This window comes from Malaya genurostris, chromosome 1, assembly GCF_030247185.1.
Source record: "Malaya genurostris strain Urasoe2022 chromosome 1, Malgen_1.1, whole genome shotgun sequence".
Taxonomy (NCBI): domain Eukaryota; kingdom Metazoa; phylum Arthropoda; class Insecta; order Diptera; family Culicidae; genus Malaya; species Malaya genurostris.
The window spans coordinates 35991785-36009462 of NC_080570.1; the positions used below are offsets into that span (position 1 = coordinate 35991785).

At 36.4% G+C, this 17678-nt stretch overlaps 1 protein-coding gene across 5 annotated transcripts in view; it reads left to right on the forward strand.

Annotated features, from left to right (window-relative positions):
- Positions 1-17678, forward strand: part of LOC131437058 (serine/threonine-protein phosphatase 2A 56 kDa regulatory subunit epsilon isoform) — a 94958-nt gene that overhangs the window by 40118 nt on the left and 37162 nt on the right. For 2 of the 5 annotated variants that reach the window (XM_058606113.1, XM_058606147.1), the window contains exon 2: positions 11379-12039. In XM_058606113.1, coding sequence (XP_058462096.1) covers positions 11901-12039 — 139 coding nt within the window. In that variant the 5' untranslated portion in view covers positions 11379-11900. Of the gene's footprint in view, positions 1-10772; positions 12040-17678 lie in introns of all 5 variants that reach the window. The other 3 variants (XM_058606121.1, XM_058606130.1, XM_058606138.1) reach the window with 2 other exon arrangements.

Genomic DNA, 17678 nt, shown 5'->3' on the forward strand with positions numbered 1-17678 from the left:
GCCGAATTGTGAGACCGAGCATTGTTGTTGTGGAAAATTGTGGAAGCTTATCAGGATCAGGATCTGTTGTTTACATTACAATGACAGCTTCAGATTATTAGCTGATCTATATCTCTATATATCATAATTGGAGTCGATATAATGTTTCCACTCGAAAGCAGATTGTAGCATACGACACCCTTCTCATAAGCAATAATAAATATTCTGTATTGGCACTGATGTTGCTATATGTTTTTGCATTCTGAACTGTCATAGTAAATTCACTTTCCGTCTCCAGTGATAGTTCAATACAAACCTACTTAGTTTTACATTGCTTCATGCAAATTTCGGACATGCAACATCGTCGTTTAATCTATCTCATCTTCAACTCGTGTGGTATCAAATTAACAACCTTTTGGGTGAACCTCTTTAGGGCTTTGGATGAAGCAAAATTACTTCTTGTGACGCATTCATTAACACTGCTTGACTTCCAAGTCAAAATAACCTCTTCTGAACCGTTGAAGCAACTCAAGACATTCAATTTACGAAAGTACCCTCTGACCCGAAATTTACACACTTAGAAAATTTCGCAGAATTCGGAATTTTTTCAATCAAAATTTGAACATAATTAAATTCATTACCGATCGCTCGATTTGCTGAATTGTCAAACAACTATCGTAAACTGTAAACCAAATGGAATGGAATTTCGAATTTCAACAAACAACACAAATTTCCAACTTACGATTAGGTTTGTCGAATTTGGATATTTTGCATCAGGAAGAAAATGCTGAAATAATATCAAATTCATATTCCGGTTGAAATTTTTTTGTCTATAAGTAAACAAAAAGCTTTAAGTAGTTCTAATGTTCTAGAAACTTGTGCACCTGTTACTCAATCCATTCGGGTTCAAGATTTTTTTCGTTTGGTTAAAAAAAAACATTTTCACAGTTTTCACGACAATCGATATTTACAACGATTTTCATTGACATAAATTTAAATGTGGTAGTATTATTCAAAGCTGTTTTCTTTTTTTTTATATTTGTAGTATTTTGATGAATCTTGCGTCGTCTAGTGGACGAGTATAGCGTGATGGGTTAGTCGATGCCTTTCACGCAGCTCACCTGGGTTCGATTCCGAAACCCGCGCATAGGGTCAGAACGTTTTTCTGGCTCGAAGAGGCGAATGACCTTAAGGTTAAAATCTCTATAATCGAAACAAAGAAAGAATAATCCTGCTGTAATATGTGGGATTTAATGATTATTATGAGAAAGGCATTATTACATCACTAGATAGATTAAAACAGGTTTTTATGATAACTGTCTCACAGTTGAGCGGTTTTTTATGCGAATTTTCAAAGTTAGGCGATTTTCCAATTAAAAGAATTAGGAATCGAAAACAATAACTAAAAGAGTGTAGTCGGGTTTGCTTATAAAAACTGCCCATGAACATAAATTAAATTGATATAAGCTGTTTGAAAGGGTTTGTATTGGAGATGATTTTCCCAAAATTTTACCCCTTTAACTGCCCCATTTGATTTTAATTTTATTTAAATTTTCTAAAACCTCTTTAGCAAAAAAAAAGAAAAAACTCAGGAATATTTTAGGTATTATGGGAAACTTTTCTGATTGTTTTCACGCTTTTCCAAAATGTATTTCATGTAAAAAAAATGTTTCATGTAAAAAAATGTTATTCGCACTTACAATTTTGGTACCACTCTAGATTTTACATTGAAAATATATCATTTATCAGTACATTACGTTGTATATTTTCAGATTTTTAAAAAATGTGTACGAGTATTATATTAGACTTTTAGAAAAATAAATTAATCAAAAAGCCGTGCGTCTCCATCGAATTATCATCAGATGGAGACGCATGGTATTCAGTTCTGAAATCATACATCACTCACCTTGGATTGGATTTCGATTGGTTTCGATTTTTTCTTGAATTTGCGCTTGGTGTCTGAGAATTCTTTTTTCCGCAGAAGAACTATATTTTTAATGTTTTTTGAGAGGTTTTACTCCATTTTTTATTCAGTAATATAATATAATATTAGGATTTTTTACTCAATATAGCAAAAATGTGAGATTAAAATTGACTACAGTGTATTTCTTGTTTTATTCGATTTGAATACAATAAATGTAAAAGAAATGTAAAATGACTTATCAGTTTATAAATAAAGACTTTAAACCGTATATTAAAAATTAAATATTTGTCAATTCATTAGTTCTGATTCATTTCCTCACTAATTTCTTATGAATTACAACCGTCAGCTGGCACACATGTTTACTAGTGCATTTCCTACATTATTGCTAGGTAAATCATGTCAGGCGTGCGGATGTGTGTAAATAACATCAATAATGAATTTCTTTTATCATTATTAATTACTTCCATACCCAAGACCTGGTATCAAGTTACAGATAAAAGCAAAGCAAAGTCTTGGCATTACATTCCTTTTTGTGGAATTTGGCCTTTCTGTTTCAACAGACTTCGCAGCCGATTCTTAGTGTACAGAATCATTACATGGCTAGTACTATGGATCCTACCGACACTAAGAATCCTTCCAGCTCGGGGCTCGAACATACGACAACTGGCTTGTAAGACCAGCGTCCTATGCATTGAACCGCCAACCCGGGACAGTTGTAGATGAAAACGCATCGTAATTAGTTCTGAAGGTGAGTGGTGTATGATTTCAGAACTAAATACTATGCGTCTCCATCTGATGGTAATTTGATGGAGACGCATGGCTTTTCGATTAAAAGTCTGATATAACACATGGATCAATAAGTCCCGAGACTAAAGCAGAAATGGCGCTCGTAGTAAACCAGTAACCACGTCTTTCTAGAGTACTAACCTTTGTTTGAAACGGGTCAAAATTTTAAGTCGATCCGACCAGAAACAGCTGAGTTATCGAGGTGCCCCATTTGATTTTAATTTTATTTAAATTTTCTAAAACCTCTTTAGCAAAAAAAAAGAAAAAAACTCAGGAATATTTTAGGTATTATGGGAAACTTTTCTGATTGTTTTCACGCTTTTCCAAAATGTATTTCATGTAAAAAAAATGTTTCATGTAAAAAAATGTTATTCGCACTTACAATTTTGGTACCACTCTAGATTTTACATTGAAAATATATCATTTATCAGTACATTACGTTGTATATTTTCAGATTTTTAAAAAATGTGTACGAGTATTATATTAGACTTTTAGAAAAATAAATTAATCAAAAAGCCGTGCGTCTCCATCGAATTATCATCAGATGGAGACGCATGGTATTCAGTTCTGAAATCATACATCACTCACCTTGGATTGGATTTCGATTGGTTTCGATTTTTTCTTGAATTTGCGCTTGGTGTCTGAGAATTCTTTTTTCCGCAGAAGAACTATATTTTTAATGTTTTTTGAGAGGTTTTACTCCATTTTTTATTCAGTAATATAATATAATATTAGGATTTTTTACTCAATATAGCAAAAATGTGAGATTAAAATTGACTACAGTGTATTTCTTGTTTTATTCGATTTGAATACAATAAATGTAAAAGAAATGTAAAATGACTTATCAGTTTATAAATAAAGACTTTAAACCGTATATTAAAAATTAAATATTTGTCAATTCATTAGTTCTGATTCATTTCCTCACTAATTTCTTATGAATTACAACCGTCAGCTGGCACACATGTTTACTAGTGCATTTCCTACATTATTGCTAGGTAAATCATGTCAGGCGTGCGGATGTGTGTAAATAACATCAATAATGAATTTCTTTTATCATTATTAATTACTTCCATACCCAAGACCTGGTATCAAGTTACAGATAAAAGCAAAGCAAAGTCTTGGCATTACATTCCTTTTTGTGGAATTTGGCCTTTCTGTTTCAACAGACTTCGCAGCCGATTCTTAGTGTACAGAATCATTACATGGCTAGTACTATGGATCCTACCGACACTAAGAATCCTTCCAGCTCGGGGCTCGAACATACGACAACTGGCTTGTAAGACCAGCGTCCTATGCATTGAACCGCCAACCCGGGACAGTTGTAGATGAAAACGCATCGTAATTAGTTCTGAAGGTGAGTGGTGTATGATTTCAGAACTAAATACTATGCGTCTCCATCTGATGGTAATTTGATGGAGACGCATGGCTTTTCGATTAAAAGTCTGATATAACACATGGATCAATAAGTCCCGAGACTAAAGCAGAAATGGCGCTCGTAGTAAACCAGTAACCACGTCTTTCTAGAGTACTAACCTTTGTTTGAAACGGGTCAAAATTTTAAGTCGATCCGACCAGAAACAGCTGAGTTATCGAGGTTGGAGTAAAGTCGTTTTGTAGTTTGTTTAAAAAAAGGAAAAAACCGAGTATCGTGTTTTGATAAAACCTTGTTTTTTATTAATGGGTAAAAACACCGTGCAAGCGAAACAATGGATTGAAAAATGTTATCCGGACTCTTGTCCATCAAAAGCAACAATTTGTCGGTGGTTCGCCGAGTTTAAACGTGGTCGTACCGACACAAATGACGCGGAACGCTCGGGTAGACCTGTGGAAGCCGTTAAACCGGAAAATGTGAGTGAAGTGACAAAAATTATAATGAAAGATCGTAAAGTGAAGCCCCGTGAGATTGCTGAGATGACACAGATATCATCTGGAAGTGTATTTACTATCCTTCATGAAAAATTGAGCATGAAAAAGGTTTTTCCAAGTGGGTGCCGCGATTGCTTTCGATGGAACAAAATGCACCCTGCCATAAGTCGATGAAAACAATGGCGAAATTGAACGAATTGGGCTTTGATCTGCTTCCCCACCCCCCATACTCGCCAGATTTAGCCCCCAGTGACTACTGGCTCTTTGCTGATCTAAAAAAAATGCTCCAGGGAAAAAGATTTGGCTCAAATGAGGAGGTCATCGCTGAAACTGAAGCTTATTTTGAAGCGAAAGATAATTTTTTTTATAAACATGGTATTGAAAAATTGGAAAAACGTTGGAACCACTGTATCACCCTAAAAGGTGATTATGTTGATGAATAAAAAAAAATTTTGCAAAAAAAATGTTGTTTCCATTGTTAGTCTCGGGACTTATTGATCCATGTGTTAATACCCGCCCACGTTTTTTTTTTAAATCTGAAAATAATACAGCGTAATGTACTCATAATTAATTTATTTTTTCTGTAATATCTAGAGAGGTACCAAAATTGCAAAAGCAAATAAAAAAAACTTCGAAAATTTTGAACATTTTGTTTACATGAAATACATTTTGAAAAAACCTTAAAAAATCAGAAAAGTTTCCAATAATACCTAAAATATTCCTGATTTTTTTCAATTTTTTAGCTGAAGAGGTTTTTGAAAAATTTAAATAATATGAAAATCAGAAGAACCACCCTAACTCTACAAATAGGGTAGTTAAAAGGTTAAAATTTTGGAAAATTCATCTCCAATACAAATCCTACCAAACAGGTTATATAAATTTAATTTCTGTATGGGGATGGGTAAGTCGATGTCTTTCACGCAACCCGCCTGGGTTCGAATCCCAACCTCGTACATAAGGTAAGAAGGTGTACATAATCGGAACAAACAAAATTTCTGTTTGGGGGCAGCTTTTATATACAAACTTGGCTACACCCTATAAAAGCAAATCGTCTTTTTTTGCTAACACACGGAAAAAAATAACCTACCCTATCCGGACAAGGATCTCAACGGTATAATATAAAATTTGAATTATCTCAGCATTACAACAACAAAATGATAGCGTAAATGGTCGTCATGTTGAGCGAAAATATCTCCACCGTACACGGAAAATCTCACTTCGGTTTTTCTCGAGATATTCCCCTTTCGTACTCATTCCACTCCCCCAACCTGTCCCCCTTCGATGCATTTGGACATCCCGGAACCTCCCGTTGGTTTCGCTCATTGAATGGTACGAACGAATGCTACAACTGCAGCCCGAATACACCAAGGCAATTTCGTATTCTCTAGCAATTGCCATTGTATGTGTGTGTGTGTGTGTGTTTATATTATTTATTCATACCCAGCCGGAATATGTTTCACTGCCGGAAGATGGTAGTACCGTTGTTTAAGAATCATTTATTGCCTGTATGAAATTCTGAATTCCCTTTCTTCAAAACAAAATTCGCGCATATTTCTTCGCGATGTCTGTGTCTGTGGGTGTGTGTGTGAGTGAGAAGAGAGTCAACTGAAGAACAATTATGTCGTCTGTAGTGAGAAAAAACTCGAGCCTCTAAGTCCAAAGTATGCGACAATTACGGTTTACGGTTGCTTCCCGTAGCGGTGCAGCTAATGCCGTGTATTTTTGCAGTTCTCACATTTCCCGACCGAGAAGTCCTGGGTGGGGTGGCACTCCTGTTTCTGCCAACTACTCGTAGCACACCATCCTGCAAGAGGTTGTGACTCTAGCGAATGTATAATTGCAATTTGCTGAAACATCCTGAGAGCCACGTAAACACACACACAACCACATGCAGAGCACTTCATCCTGGAAGAAATAAATAGTAAGCTTATGTTATGAAGCGAAACCAGCGACCCAGTAATATTTCGAGCTTAAAAACCACACTTCACTAATCCGTCTTCCTTCCTCCGGGGTCCAAAGGACTGATGTAATTCACGGTGCGTTTCGCTCACTTTTGTTCGAACGTAGTAATTGGTCTCTTCACATGTTTCACGATGCAAAAGCCATGACAATACACGGAAAGAAATCCGTTACTTCTGTCATGATTAGAAAATCATGAAACCAATCATTTTAACTTATCATGAAACCATGAGCAATAACTCTTCTCCCATGAAAATTAATCATGGTTCGAAAATGCGTTACTTGAAGAATGCATTTCTTTCAAAGCTCGTAACTCTTGTTTTCTACCCGGATACCACTTTGAACCCTCTGCCTCAAGTGATGTGATAGCTTGTTTAATAGATTAATGGTAAAGCAAAAAGCAGACATTGAAAAGCAAGACCTACTGAAAATGTGTACTTGATCCTGAAGTATGTTATTTAATAATCGTGTTGTTTTACCAACATGACATAAAAATAAAGAAAATGAACCGAAAATTGACATCATAAGAGAGTCACCTAAATATTATAAATAAGACAATTTTTACCTTTTTTATATAAAAATAGGTATAGAATTCGCTCAAACTTTCGAAAAAATTTCCGAGGCCCGGAGGACCGAATGTCATATACCAATCGATTCAGCTCGACGAACTGAGCAAATGTCCGTGTGTGTATGTGTGTGTCTGTATGTGTGTTGTCAACAAACAAATGAAAGGTCTCCCCGTCACACAGAACGCTATTTGCTTTTCAAGTTACACAAAGTTTTATGTCAAAATTTTCAGTTTTTTTTGACAGTATCTGTCCTTGAAAACAGAACATGTTTTTAGACTTAGATTCCGCACGGTAATAGCTATCCAAAAAGCCATAGATTGTCAAAATACGTATATTTTTAACGGAGATATCGAAATTTTTGTGTAAGCGATTTTCCCCCTAATCCAGCAGTAGAAGTTTTGAGCGCTGTCTGGCAAATAAATGCTTGGGAGCAAATAAAACACGATTTTTATACTGTTACATACATTTGTTTCCAAGTACTCAAAAGATTGTGTACAGCATGATATTTTGCCTCGGACCGATTTTAGCACGGTTCGTTTTTGGCAACATAATCGTTCGAATGTGCCATATGTAAACCAGATGTGGCAGAATTTTCGAGTTGAAAGCAATTCCATAATTTTATTGATTTAAACTACTTACTGCAATAATTGCTGGAAGAACATAAAAGCCATATACCATTCGAATCAGTTCGTCGAGATCAGTAAATGTGTGTGAGACACTCAATTTTTTTCGGAGATGACTCAACCGTTTTCTACGAATTCAGATTCATATGAAAAGTCGTATGCTCCCAAACAAGGTTCCTGAATTATGTTTGGATCCGACTTCTGGTTCCGGAACTACAGGATGATATGTAAAACGAAATTAAAATTGTGTAACTCATTTTTCTCGTAGATGGCTGAACCGATCTAAGATTCAAATGAAATCTAAGAAGCGTCTAAGATTTAAATGAAAAGTTTTAAGATTCTATGAAACATCTTGCTTTTCAGTCAGATCCAATTTCCGGTTTCGGGGATACAGGGTGATTAGTATAAAAATGTCTATTTCACATAAATTAATCAGGTTTATCGGGTTAGCAGATTTGGATAGTCGATAACCAAATAAATTTATTTCAGTTTTAGTGATATTCAGTTTTCGATTCGGAAGGCACTCAAAAATTTAATTCGTACTACGATTTCTCAAAGATGTTTACACTGATTTTCAAACATTTTGAAACAAATGTAAATTATACAGCTACTCAGGTGAATTTGTCTGATTTCGGCTACCTCGATTTTCGAATTCCGGTTCCAGTATCGAATCGTTTCTCAAAGCTCAATCGTTTTCTCAAAAAAGGCTGAATCGAATTTCAGAAACAAAAATTAAATTTAAAATAAACCTATAGTCCCATACAAAATTAATGAATTTAATCTAAATCTGACTTCCGATTCTGGAATGGAACGGACAGGATGATGCATTTTAAAAATTTAAACCGATATGGAAGATGACAATCCCGAAAAGCCTTGGACTCAAAACTATTGCAATTTATTCGTCAAGTCAATTCATGGCCATACGAATCGGTTACCGGCTCTGGATGTACCTTAAATTACCGTAAACTCTAAAGTGGAACTTACTTTGATATATCATGGAATGTTTAATCGATTGTCCCACTTTTAAATTCAAATTCGATCCGATTTGCAGTTTCGACATTACAAAGTAAAGAGTGATTAAAATCTCAAATTGTCGCTTAAAACGACGGTTATTAAAATAATGTCATAAAAACTGAAAAATATTCATGCAAACAACAAATGCGGATTGATAAAAAAAGGTCAAAATCAAAACTGAAGCAATGAACGCAAATAAACAAGTTATCTTTTGCGTCGTCGTTTTTGTTTTCAAAAACAGAATATTTTAATTTTAAATAAAGTTCGTCGTGCTTTTCAGTAAATTTTTTATGTTGAATAAATGACCATCGTTGCAAAAATCACACATAACGCCTGAAAGTATGTTTTGCAAAAATTACCATCGTAGCAGAAACACGCCTGAAGTTATACCCAACAACGTCAAGTGCGTTACGTTTAAATTTCATCGAAATCAGTCCGAATGGATCATGATCCGAGAAATATTAATCATGGTGTATTATCATAACATGAAAATATATTATTTTCCCCAAATCAATATTCGTTTTGCTCATTTCTACACGGAGAACCCTTCGATCATAACATTGCGATATCGCAGTTTTTGATTTATGGGATAGTGGATTTAACTAAGTTCTTTTTGATTCAACCAATATGGTTTTTGATTTGCATATATTCAAGTAGTTGAAAAAGCAAAACAATAATCGCAATGCAAAATCAACAACTTTTTTAGTTGAAATCTGTTCGCGTCGCTTCCAAATGTCAATGAAAACAACATCGATGGTTAAAGCGTTTGGTGAAATTATGTTCATTCGATTCGAGAAATTTATGATAACAAGTGTTTATCTAACAGCGGTGTTGTGATAAAGTTAACCTTGTTTAAGATGAAAAAGATTTGGTGACAAATTAGAAAATGTTAATGAATGATCATCTCGTAATCTTTCAGGTATGCGCAAAAATTTTATGCTTCAAATTCGATCATTGATCTACTTCCAGCTGTTTGATACCGATGATGATGATGTTCATACATTAGCAATAAAACGCTTTTTGACATGAATTTAATTTAAAAAGTAACAGGAGCGAAGGGTTTCAAACACACAGAACGCGCTGCGATTGAATGGCGCGTTTGGATTGCCGTCGCAAAATTCCAATTCCCAGCGGTTGATGCACCCAAGCTCATATAAATTGACCAAAATTATCAGTGCACAACTTTAGTTCAACCGTTTGAAGGCATCATCTTTCAATACTCATTTTAGGTAAATTTAATAGTCTCGCTAATTTACTCGCCCCTCCGGACACTTTTGCTGATTAAAAACGTTTTTCTACATCAATCATTTCTGATCAAGTCAGAAGTATTTTTTTAGAATTTCGATGTTTACTGATCTCGATCAGTTCTGATTTCGTAATGATAATTAATTCCTTGGTTAAAATCGCTTAAAACCAGCAGTGATAGGTGGTTTTCCCAGCCCTAATAATATTACATGTCAATATAAAATACTGTTTATATTTTAACAACGATATTTATTTCATGTATCTCAACTTACCGAACTTTTTTTCAAATAGATTATGACGTATATCAGTAAGTATATTTTGATTATTTTCGCAAATCAATAACATTGCTCGAGTTGATTCAACTAATTGCAATGTCTAAAACAAACAAAACCGATTTATTTTTCAACTAACAGAATTTTGTTTCAATAACAACACCAGTTATTTCAACTAAAATATTTGTTGAAATTGAAAGGTATGTGTCCTCATTAATTGACAGCATTTTTTTTTTCAAACAGTTAAATTAGTTGTTTCAATCATCGTTTCTGCTAATCGAAAAATAAAAATGACAGTTTAGTTAAAACAACAATCGATTAGTTGTGCCAAATTTCAACCAATCGAATTCAGAAAATCAACTATTATTCTGATTGAAATGGGATCGCGGGTGGTTCCGTGTAGAATCGGAATTTTACCCGTGTATATATTCACTGAAATTGCACTGATTCCATTCCCGCCTTAAAGTTGTTATCACCAACAAATGATGAGCTCAGTAAATAAACTTTATCTTTTTCTTTTCTTCTTTGCTTGCAGACTACCAACACTATACGAAATGAAATAGAAGACGCGTACGGAGTGTGTCAGCAATAATATCATCATCACCATCGAAAACACCAATAATTCCATCATTCCAGAGTCTTCGTCGTCGTCGTCGTCGTCACATTGATTGGCAATTCCGTATCGTAAACCGCTGGCGACCTTCTGTGCGGCGGTCGTGTCCAGTAGAGTGAAGAGTGGACAAGTGGAACGTGATGTGGTGCCGAAAAAACCAAGCCAAACGAGTGTGTGCGATAATTTGTTCGAATTGACCAAATTTTCGGAAATAGTGTGAGTGCGCATTTTGCGCCCGGTGATCCTGGGGTTTTTTTGTTTTATGCCTGCGCCCAATTTCCGGTGCTTGTTTGTTCGGAAGTACTGAAGAAAAATTCGTTCCGTTTGGGGAAGATCGATCCAAGTGTGATTGGTTCGGTCAACAGGAACGAAACCGACGACCACCGGTCGACGCTAATGGAACGAAAATAGTGAGGAAGAAACAAAGTAGGGGAAAAAGAAAAGGCAGCCTTCGATCGTCCCAGTCGCCAGGGATGTGTGTGTGTGTCCAAGAGTATTGTTGTTCAATCAAATATTGTTTTGTTTCAGCACGTTGTTGTACATCCGTTGTTCGGTTCCAGTGGAAGAAGAAAAGTTCACTTATTATAGAAAGTAGTATGTTGTCAGGATCCTACTGAGAGGAGTGGGTAAAGCAGGAAAAAAAGTACCAGCAAAGTGTCACCTGTTACGAATCATTGGTGGTATCACCACGAAGAAACGGAATAAAAGCGTTTTACGAGGCAGTGCGTGTGCGCCTTCGAGTGGTCGAGCCTCCGAGGAAGTTTGAAACCGCAGGATTTAGGTTTTAGGAAGCAAGGCACACGCCGACAAGAATTAGCAAAACACACGCGGCCGCTGTGTGCGTGCGCGTGTGTGTGCATGTGAGGTGTCTGTGTTTGTGAGTGTCTGTGCGTGTGCGTGCGTCAAAACCAAACCACCAAGCCAACAAGCCAGTGTTAGTAGTCAGTCAGAACCGTACGACGGCGTACTCCGGCGAGAATCCGTCAACAGTCGTCAACAATTGGATCAAGAATAAGCAGAGGCAGTACACTAGAGTACGAGTAAACCACAATGTCGTCGGGAACATTTGTCGATCGGATCGATCCGTTCGCTAAACGTTCGCTCAAAAAGAAGGGTAAAAAATCTCAGGGCTCATCGCGGTACAGAAGTTCACAGGAGGCGGAACTGCAGCAGCTGCCGTCGCTGAAAGGTAGGTTTGAGTTATTTTTTTTATGACTGGGGACTCTTATTTACGTCAGATTTTAAACACCTACCGCTCGGTCAAAGTAGCAAAGTTTAGCTATATAATGGCTCCAAAAGTTTGAAAATATTCATACAAATCGATTCGAACGGACATAACTACATACAAATCTTTACTTAATCCACCTAATAGGGTGTTAATGCCTTTCTTTTGTCATTCGAACAATCTCATTAGGGGCTGAGGCCAGTGTGTTTTAGGGCGCTTCAGCGGGCTTTTTTTTATTGTAAAACGACCACGTTAAGCTTGAGTGCAAAAGAGCCGAATAAAAAAAACTAGTAATAGTTGTTAGCAACATGATTTTTTTTAACAAGTGAAAAGTAGGAGACATCACCCAATTTTGCATTTGAGCGAGATGTTCAGTAATAGTATTGAAACAACTTATTATTTCATACAGGTTCTATGTTGAACATTCCATTGGAAACAAGGGCTTGCAGGCAGTTTTAAATCAATTAGGAAGCATCAGAGTTTCTCTAGTTGTTTTCAATAACAGCACAATGAAAACTCAATATGAAAAATAAGGATAATTTGCATGCTTCTGTTGGATTTTTATTAAGTTTAGGAGTAAGTATTCAAAGGTAACATGGAAATTGGAACGTTCTTAGGAGTCTTCATGTTTTTAAATTTGCTAATGATTGCCCTTGTTTCATCATAATTTGTCTCAGTAATGTCATCTTGAGACAATATTTGTGTTATGCTCATATTTCTGTGAGATGTCAATGTCAAAAATTTTTTGCAAGAGAATTTAAAATTCTAATAGGACATTGTTAATAATTGGTTTTATGGTTTCTATCACAATCAGAGTATGACAATTCATCTGTGGGTATCGTTCATTGAACAGACGTGCCTGCAAGTTAATTACTAAAATTCAAACAGACTATTTAACACATGGATCAATAAGTCCCGAGACTAAAGCAGAGATGGCGTTCGTAGTAAACCAGTAACCACGCCTTTCTAGAGTACTAACCTAAAACTAAAAAAACATTGTTTTTTAATGGGTAAAAACACCGTGCAAGCGAAACAATGGGTTGAAAAATGTTATCCGGACTCTTGTCCATCAAAAGCAACGATTTGTCGATGGTTCGCCGAGTTTAAACGTGGTCGTACCGACACAAATGACGCGGAACGCTCGGGTAGACCTGTGGAAGCCGTTACACCGGAAAATGTGAGTGAAGTGACAAAAATTATAATGAAAGATCGTAAAGTGAAGCGCCGTGAGATTGCTGAGATGACACAGATATCATCTGGAAGTGTATTTACTATCCTTCATGAAAAATTGAGCATGAAAAAAGTTTTTTCCAAGTGGGTGCCGCGATTGCTTTCGATGGAACAAAAACAGCAACGAGTCTATGATTCAGAAAGCAGTTTATCGCTATTTACTCGCAATAAAAAAGATTTCTTGCGTCGTTACGTGACCATGGACGAAACATGGATACATCACTACACTCCAGAGTCGAAGCGGCAGTCATCTGAGTGGCGCACAGCTGGCGAAAGTCGTCCGAAGCGTCCGAAAACGCAGCAGTCAGCTGGCAAAGTCATGGCGTCAGTTTTTTGGGATACGCATGGCGTGATTTTCATTGACTACCTCGAAAAAGGTAAATCGATCAACAGTGATTATTATATTGACTTACTGGTGCGTTTGAAGGAGGAAATCGCAAAAAAACGACCGCACATGCAGAGAAAAAAATCCTTTTTCATCAAGACAATGCACCCAGCCACAAGTCGATGAAAACAATGGCGAAATTGAACGAATTGCGCTTTGATCTGCTTCCCCACCCCCCATACTCGCCAGATTTAGCCCCCAGTGACTACTGGCTCTTTGATGATCTTAAAAAAATTCTCCAGGGAAAAAGATTTGGCTCAAATGAGGAGGTCATCGCTGAAACTGAAGCTTATTTTGAAGCGAAAGATAAATTTTTTTATAAACATGGTATAGAAAAATTGGAAAAACGTTGGAACCATTGTATCACCTTAAAAGGTGATTATGTTGTTGAATAAAAAAAAGTTTTGCAAAAAAAAAATGTTGTTTCCATTGTTAGTCTCGGGACTTATTGATCCATGTGTTATTGTATCATGGGTGAAGCCCTGGAAATGACGATATTGTTTTAGGTTCGCTGTGCCATCATCCCGTTTATAATTTTCCCGCAGAACTGATAATTTCACTTTCACTTCAGGAAAGAACGATGAAAACTATTCAAAATGCTTTAAAATTGCAGGCATAGATTGTTGGTGGTTTTTTCAGAGTGGCAAGTTTCCATTTTAGGGTTTGTGGTTCCTTATTTATTTATTTTTCATATTGATTTATTTTCAATTATATGTATACCAAAATATAATAAAAACGGTCATGTGCTCGGAAGAAATAGGTTACGTGTATCTCAAACCAGAAGAAAAAGGCTCTATGCTATTTACACATCGAGATGCCGGAAAAGTACTTCAATCCTTAATCAGTTAGCCTATTTTAATGTTCTTTTTTTGCACATGGGGTATCTGTTTAAATGAAGGAATATACAAAAAATTTGGGTTGAAAGAATATTTAAAAATTTGGCGTATTCCAAAAACCGGAAAATCGACAATTCACTTGCCATCCTGGAAAAATGTAATTATTGCACGAATAATGTCACCGGCCCATAATCCACAGCAATTTGTATTCCCAGTGTTTATTGTTATATTTTCCGCTGAAACCACATGCGTCCACTACCAGAGGGCTCCAGATTGAAGCTTTTTGGGTGTGCTGGAGTGTGCTCGGCAAACAAAATCCCTAAAAAAAATATTTTTTTCCAAACAAACTACACAAAATCACTGCTAAAATAGTGATTTTGTGTAGTCCTGCGTCAACAGTTCTAACAACTCCAGAAATAAAACTACAAGGGGACTAAGTTTAAAATTGACGACCTGCGTCCTATGTACATGGTGAACCGTCTATAACTAACAACCGGGGAATTACACATAGTTGGAATCGATTCAATACTAGTGCTGGCTGTGTAAAAGAATTCTCTTTAAATACTCGCGTCAATACATATCAACATCCATTAAGGTGGGGCTAACGGTAGCAAAATATTACAAATAATTTTTTTTAAAGCCGATACATTGAAGAAGGATGTAAATAACATTCCGAAATACGTATCTGTATTGTAACGTTTGATACACTTTTGTGAAAATAGTGACTTTGTGAGAGTGTAATGACGTGACATAGTAGAATTAAACGGTACAACAACAGTACTATTAGTGAGAATATTCTACTAACATCTCAAACAGAATTACAGATGTGTAATATTCAATAATAAACGTTTCACTTTCGATTCACCAATAAATATATTCAATACATTTTAACCGTTTATTTGGTATAAAAGATTTTTGATGTAGGACTACGTCTTCCTTTACTGAGCCCACCTGGGTGCATTTTCAAAATTTCACAACACGAAAGTGTAACTCCAGATTTCATTTCTTATGAACTTGTCCCCTGTTTGAGTATTTTCTCTAATTCTTTCACGAAACGGTAGAAGGTGTACGTTTGTTGTTAATACCACGTTTCTTACGTAAACATTTTTTTAATAGTAGAATGTTATCTAAAGAACAATAAAGATTACTTTACAAATCGGAGATAAAATAAGATAAAAATAAGTATAAAGATGTGATCTACATCAATACTTTCATTTTTTGAATTTAGATCGGAGATGGTTCTTTGCGTGTACACTGATGACTTCAGCTACAGGCTTCTGATGTGGTTTTGCTGTGTTGTCGGCCCGATGTTACTCTCGTGTGTGTCTTACTGTGGCAAAATCAGCTTTTTATATCGCTGGAGCAGCATATATTTTGTTCTCTTCCTCTTCCTTAGTGTACTATTGAAAAACTTCAATGTTGTTGCAATATACGTTCAAGTTGAAAAAATTGAATCTATTAGTAGTTAGATTATATAAATCCTTCCACAGATCACTGAGCTATGAGCTTTCAAAATACGAGAAAGGCAAACAATCGCCATGTCTTTTCCTCTATGATACTCGTTGATACCAAACATTTCAGAAAAGTTTACTGAGATTACGTCACACAACTGAAAGTTTTATCATAAAATTGTGATCATATTTCCGATGGCATGTAGCAAAAATTATGTTGATTCGTTAGATACAACAGGAGATATTCACGATCAAAAACTTATCACTCTCTCAGGGGGTAAATTTTGAAAAGGCGCCCCATAGCAAAGTAAGTCGTATTCACGATAAAAGACTTCAATGTATATTGAAAAATAAAGAAATGTAGGGTAACTTTACATAAAAGTTGTTTTTTTTCGATTTTAGAAATTGCATGCTGCAATTACGAAAAAGATTATGGTGCTTTATCTTTTTCGTAATTGCAGCTTCGGACTAACATCTCTGTACCTAAATATTCAAGCTAGAGCTGCACCCGTACTGATCAATGATTTTTTAAATTACCAGAATTTGCTCTCGATCAATAGCGGAGTTAATCTGTGCCACTAGCGGTGCCAAACGAACAAAGCCCTTTGTTCGTTTGGCAATTAAAATGAGCAGTTCATCAGTAGTGGTGTCACTTCCCAAAGTAATCCCGAGTACCTACCACTCATCCTGCTTACCGCAAGCAACCCACCGAACACAATTAGTATCGGCATTGGATCGCCGGCAAAATTCACAACCACACAGTTCACAACACCCCAAAACCGATTCCTCCACTAATCGCCATCAGCCCGTTTCAATTCCAGCAGAACAGTGCCTAACAAGCTCGGTGTTTTACTCCAATTCCGTTCCCCGAGGCACTGTCCGTCCGGACGCTGACTAACGTAAACAGTCGATTCGATTCTGTTTACACGCAAAATCTCATGGAAAGCGAACAAATGCCATCGGAATGTCGTTCATGAACCGCGGACGATGGACAACGAAATGGCTCCGGTAAACCCTCTACTGCAGCAAGCTACTAGTTGGGAAAAGAATTTTCCGGGCTTGAGTGGGAGAATTGTGCAGTAGATTGAAACAATCATTAAAAAATTATCAGGTTTTTTTTTCTTGTTTCATATCAGAGAAAAACCGAACAGTTACGGGTTAAGTTCAAAGCAATAACCAACCATTTTTTTCTACAAGAAGTTTGTTTGTATTTGTTTCTTTATCCGGCTTCGCCGATAGCTTCTCGTTGTTCTGTTTCTGCGTCCGCCGTGTCGATTGATTACCGGCTGTGCATTCGTAATTGCTGCTAATATATAATGCAAACCATTGCTCGCAACAACAAAAGTACGATAACCATTTTGAAACGGAACGGGGGATGGGTCACTGGGACTGCTGGTAGCCGCCAGAGTCGAGGAGAGTTGGTGCATCCTTCACAGTTTAAACTGTGTAGTGACATGGATGGTACTGTAGAGCATGGTGCGGCAAATCATTTCAGTGCGGCAGTCATTATGGAAGGGGAGTCTTTCCGAAGAAAGTTTTACGGCAATCTATATTTACATTGAGTTATGACAACATTTTCAATGTGCAAATTCTGCACTCTGTTCCGCTAGCCGTTCCGAAGAGAAGAAATACTACAGCAGTAAGAGAAGGAGGAGGAGGAGGAGAAGGCAATTTTGACCTTCCTGTCGACTCAATTCTTCG